Source organism: Mobula birostris, chromosome 7 (genome assembly GCF_030028105.1).
Source record: "Mobula birostris isolate sMobBir1 chromosome 7, sMobBir1.hap1, whole genome shotgun sequence".
NCBI lineage: Eukaryota > Metazoa > Chordata > Chondrichthyes > Myliobatiformes > Myliobatidae > Mobula > Mobula birostris.
Window position 1 is genome coordinate 50,971,009 of NC_092376.1, and position 6,000 is coordinate 50,977,008.

General features: G+C 40.3%; 1 protein-coding gene across 1 annotated transcript in view; it reads left to right on the top strand.

Moving 5' to 3' along the window:
* Positions 1-5,278, top strand: part of gucy1a2 (guanylate cyclase 1, soluble, alpha 2) — a 159,147-nt gene extending 153,869 nt beyond the window's left edge. The window contains exon 9 of the mRNA XM_072264324.1: positions 4,853-5,278. Coding sequence (XP_072120425.1) covers positions 4,853-5,060 — 208 coding nt within the window. The 3' untranslated portion in view covers positions 5,061-5,278. The remainder of the gene's footprint in view (positions 1-4,852) is intronic.
* The last annotated feature ends 722 nt before the right edge of the window (positions 5,279-6,000 follow it).

Genomic DNA, 6,000 nt, shown 5'->3' on the forward strand with positions numbered 1-6,000 from the left:
TTCTCTAACTTTCTGGCCAAGTAGTACAAATATCAGTTCCTTGTTTTTCAGGTGGGCCATGATACCCACCAAGTTATGTAACTCCTGTGACGATCTAGTGCGTTAGCTTCCCTGCCTGACTTTCTGGCCCCCTTGTATCTTTTGTGCATCAAGCAGAATTGTACTTTTACTTCCCCTGACAGGGAGGATAAATATTGCTGTTTATTGTGCACAATAGGTCACAGTGTCCTAGGTTATATTTTAAACAGACAGAGAACTTCTAATTTAATTTCATACTTGAAGCTTCGCACTGAACCCTCATAAAATAATGGGATATTTATCTGTTCCTGAGGTTCAATTCAATGCAAACTGTTAAGTGCAGTGAATTAGTGGAGATCTGATGCACTGTAGGTTAAACATTTGTTACGTACCCCGTAACTGGGTTGCCAAACCAGCAGAAATGGATCACTCAGTTGGAGTCTGGATTACTAGAACTAAGAAAGTTTTATTAAAGAAACAAGCAACACAGTACTCTAATCAAAAGGATAATAAATGCAACAGTTCAGCAATGATAAACACACAGGTACACAGAATTAGGATAACAGGATCAATCAAGCTCTATCGTCGTCTAGGGGTAAATGACCAGTTTCAAAGTGACGCAAAGTTCAGTTCAATTGAGTCCAGTTCAGTTCACCGTAATCACTGCCGTGGGAGATGGACAGTGGGGGGGAGGAGAGAGAGAGCAAAAACAAATGAATATTCAAACGGCTTCCACACAGACCTTCGATATTCTTCGCAGTCAGCTTTCCGGCGAGCCCTTTGTGATGTCTTCTGAGGTCACCGACCGTGACCCCTCCGTTTCCAGATACGATCATTTCTCTGCGGTGAACCTGGCACCCAGGCAAGGGCGGACACACACCAGGTTCCCGCCGATCGTGCCTTTCCACCCTGTGCGTCTATGGCTTGGTCCCGCGACCAGCCCTCCAAAACTTCCCACCGACTTATGGGAGGCGCACCGCTTCCAGGGTCTCGTTACCTCGTGGTGTTGTGTGTGTCTTGCCTTAGCGAACCTGTCCCTTTTTATCCCTCTGCTGGGGTATCGCCTGTCCATCACTTCAAACAGTTCAGGGTTCAAAGGGGGAGCCGATCTTGACAGCTCTCCTTCCGTCCCTTAATTAACATCTCCAAATGCTGCTCCATTGTTTTCCTTATCTCTCTCTTTCTCCTGAAGATAGGTGGCTGACCAACTGATGATCCCACTGGTGCCAGCCCAGGCCAGCTCACATCTTAATCTATGTGTATTCTCGTCAGACATTAAACAATTCCTGGCATCTGATTTTTAGAAATATTTGTGTGCTAGTTTTGTGGGCTGAGCCAGCATTTCATTGCCTGTCCCTAGTAAGCTGCAGTCCACCAGGTGTGGGTATACCTATAACACTACTGTAGAGGGAGTTCTAGGATTTTGACCCAACAACAGCAACAAATAGCAATTATATGTTCGAGTCAGGATGGTGAGTGGTTTGTAGGGTAACTTCCAAATTCTTTTGCTACCTTTGTCCTTTAATTGTCAAAGTTTGTGATTTGGAAGTTTCTGTCTTGGAGTCTTGTTGGGATGCTACAGTGCATCCTGTAGATGGTACATGATGATATTTTGAATTCTGATCAGCTGTGTTTTATCTGCCCTTGAGCTGCATATGAATTCATAACAGGGTAAAGACTCAGAGTACAATGAAGAATGTTGCTCAACCCGTTGTGCCCCACAATGATGCAGGAGCATTTGTAAATTTATTATCATGCATTGGTGTATGGAACAAATACAAACTACTTTGCTATCTATTTCCACCTGCAATCATTGATTTCATTAGCAAAGAAACGGGGTTGATGATTTGTGTAAAATATCACTTCTCACTACTTTTAACATGGTTGCAGCTTTAAGCATAGCTGACTACCACATCTTCCTCTATTCCACGGAGTCATGCCTATATATTGCCAGAGAATCATCTGCAATGGTTTCTCTTCGAAACCCACCTTGTTTTTATCTGATGTACAATGTCGAATAAGCAGAAAATTTCAAAGCTAACAATAGGGAAGACAAGTATGATCCCTTCTGGAAATTCATTTTCCCCCATACAACACATATTTCAGGATAGTGCAAAAAGCTTAGCAAAATGCTGGAACCCCAGTGTGTTTGATGGTACTATGATCTCATTTTACATCTGTTCCATCAGTAACAGCGTCCACTTCCACCTCCATAAATCACCAACTTTGTTTTTCTCTCAGCTTTTCTGCTGCTGGAACCCTCATTGATGACTTTGCTACCTCTGAGATTGACTGTACTAGCATCTTATGTTATATTATATTTATATTATAAACTTCTCATCCTTGTTTTCAATTCTCTATGGTCTTAACTATTTCATTATGTCCTCCCCACCACTACCACCAACCCCTGTCCCATCCCATTCCCCCTTTTATGAATTTATAATCACTGCCACCCCCACAAGTCCAGATCCCTTCATGCCCGACTCCCCACCTTGTGCTTCTCTGAATTTAATGGCGATCATGAAACAAATCTTTGCCTCCACTTTCAGCATTTTGACGAGTCTGTTTCTCGGGATTCTTTCATGTCCATTGACAAACATTCCTGGCTCCCAAGTTCCCAACCAACTGCACAGTTTTATTAGCAAAGCATTTAAACCACTGGACTGACATACGGAAGCCTGCACTATTTATTCAATGTCACGAATTGGTATCCCAAAACACCAGCTGGGAAAATTAAATCAAATAATGAAATAAACCTAGAAAAAAAAGCTAGTGTCAACAATGATGACCATAAAGCTGCTAGATCGCCATAGAGGTCTATCCGGGTAAGAATTTATTATCCTCAGATATTTGGTCCATGTGGAGGGTCTTGATCCTAATTGTCAACTATTCATTTCCCTTTAAAGATTTCCCTGAACCATTAGGTTCCTTCAGCATCCTCTGCATTGCTCCTCAATACAGCATCTGCACTCTCTTTTGCCACCATCTTAATACATTCCTAATAGCTTTATCTGCCTCAAAGGAATGACAAATTTTTTAGCCTTTCTGTTCATCCACTGCCTTCATTGTTTTTAAATTCTATTCTTTTCCCAGTCGGGCCTGTATTGGACCCCAGACCAACAATAATGTGAATGACCGGTAACTGCCACTGGAAATCGTCCAGTAAGCCTCCGTTTAGAGGGAGAGTGTTGGCTTTATTAGTAATGTCCTCATCCCATGAAAATATACACTAAGGGAAAAATACAACATTTGTAGATACGACAGGGTCTTTTAAGAGACTCCTGGATTGGTACATGGAGCTTAGAAAAACAGAGGGCTATGGGTAACCCTAGGTAATTTCTAAGGTAGGGACATGTTCGGCACAGCTTTGTGGGCCCAAGGGCCTGTACTGTGCTGTAGGGTTTCTATGTTTCTATTTGCTCTTTATCTCCAACCATCTCAATGTACAGGCCCCAAACACTTCAGGGAAAGCAGTGAATTCTGATCATTTCTGACATGAAACCTTAACTGCTTCTCTTTCCATTGATGCTGCCTGACCAGCTTACAACTTCCCCATTTTGACTCACTTTAGTACACAATGTTTACTGCCTTACAGTGTGACCTTTGTTACATTGCAAGATCAGGGTGACCTTTCAATAGAGCACCTCCATCCAGCCTGTGACTTTAGCCCAGGCTTCTGGCAGCCTGTCACTGTTATCTTTCATCCCTATCTAACTCTGACCACTCTGTCCTGAGCCACTTCCACCCTTCTGTGAATCTCACCATTACTTGAGTCCTGACTGCATGCATTACTGTCTTTCAAATCAAACTTATCAGCTAATTAGCATTTCCAATGGTTTCCAATATTTTTATTTCAGACTTTCATCACCATTTTATTTATCTTTGATAATCTAAGACAATAGTCCTGCTTATTCCACTTATCCAGCCTTCAGACTGACCTTATTATACTTGTCTCATGGCCGCCTTCACTATTGTCCTTTTTATCACTCTCTTCCATTCAGTGCTTCCATGGAAGTTCTATTCCAGTTTGTCCTCCTGATCCTGGTTTCTGCTGTATGGGAGCTGAACCACCAACTCTTCCTCAAACACCAGAAAAGCTGCCTGACCTGTTGTAAATATTCAGTATTTTCTGTTTTTATTTCACATTCCTGGCAGGTAGATTGTTTTGCTTTAGTTTTCAGTGATAGAGTCTTCCAGCACAGAAACAGTCCCTTTGTCTCACCATAACACACCACTCATTTTATCTATTTGCTATCATCCCATTTACTGTGTTAGCTGCATAACCACCTCAGACACTCATCCACTTGTCTGGAAATCTCTCAAGTGTTATGAGTTTACTGCCTCTTCTGGCAGTGCATTCTAGACTTCAACCAACCTCAGTGTGAAAAAAAACTCCCCCTCAGATCCCCTCTAATCCTTCTACTTCTCATATTAAACCTTCTCCTCTTGACTCTGATATCCTCACTATGGGAAAAATATTTTTACTACCCTGCCTAACCCATCCCTAATCTTACACAGGATATCTCTACCAAATCATCTCTTAGCCTTCTCCACTCCACGTAGTCTGTCCTTGTAAACATAAAGCTTCAATCCAGGTGACATTCTGGTGAATCTCCTCTGAGCTCTCTCCAACACAATCATATCCTTCCTATGTGGTGATCAGAACTGCACAAATTAAGTCTTGATTTTAATTGCTCTTATCATTCTAATCATACACAGTGTTAAATGTCAGTTAATCAATGCCTTTCAATTGTTTGCAGGCTAGTGAATGATAATTAGGAAGATAGTGAACCTATCTTGTTTTGTTTAACTCTGCTCTTTATCTGAAATATAGGATATTAAAGGGAGATGAGAACTTTAAATTTATTCCACGCTCGCGGAGTGACCTCCCAGAAAACTTCCCAAAGGAAATTCACGGAATATGTTATTTTCTGGAGGCTAATGTTTCTCCAAATGCATCAAGGATGATAAGCATGTCTGCGTGCACCAAGAAAAAATCATACAGTATTGGGACAATGTTCCTTCGTGAGACCAGTTTATGAGATGCAGTGCATTCTGGTGAGTGGGTTAGGAACACATCATGCACAGCTAGAAAGGATGTCTAGACATTTGACACAAACTTTCTTAATAGCTAAATATTGGCCTCAAAGCTTGGAAATGGAGAAGTCAAATTAATGATTTGATAAATGCACAGCACATTGACTGAAGGTTAATGTTCATTTCTGATAAGCTGTGGAAGAGAAGGCAAAATTAACAGCATTCTGTCTTAAATAATTTTTGTACACCAAAACTGCTTTCAGTTATATGGACCATTCTTACATATTTTTAACCATTTTAAATGTATTTATTCATAATTCATACATTAGAAATAAACAAATGCAGATGTAACATTGTATTTAGTTGAACTGAGAGTTCTGACTTCTTTTACTCTGCAGTTCATGGAACGCAGACTTTAAAGTGTAAACTTTCTAAGTTTGGGGCAGAGATGTCCCTCTGACATATATTATAGGTCAAGATTGTACAGTTTAGCTGGTATTACTTTGTTAAGTGTGTACAGCTTGATGTCGACAGAATTGTCTCCAGATGGAAATTTCTTCAGTTTCAACTGTGTCATATAAAATGAGAGAATATGACATTAAAACTATTAATAATCAAATACATATATTGTTTAATGTCTCAATAAGAAAAAGTCTTTGGAGATGTGATAAGCAAAGTGGTTTCCCTCTGCACTGTAAACTTCTGTGATTCTGTCCTCTGAGCTTTTGATTGAGTTCTATTAATGTATAATATAAAACTGTGTATAAATGCACACTGCTATCATCTGTACAAACTATTTTGGAATGTCTGCCACAAAATAAATACTGCTGCTTATATAATTATCTGTTTTGAATGGCTATAATTTAAAATTTCTTTCATTATTTCTACAAGAGGATTTTGACTGGATGAGGAGAGAAACAGCCTTCGTTAGGAATAACCAATGAC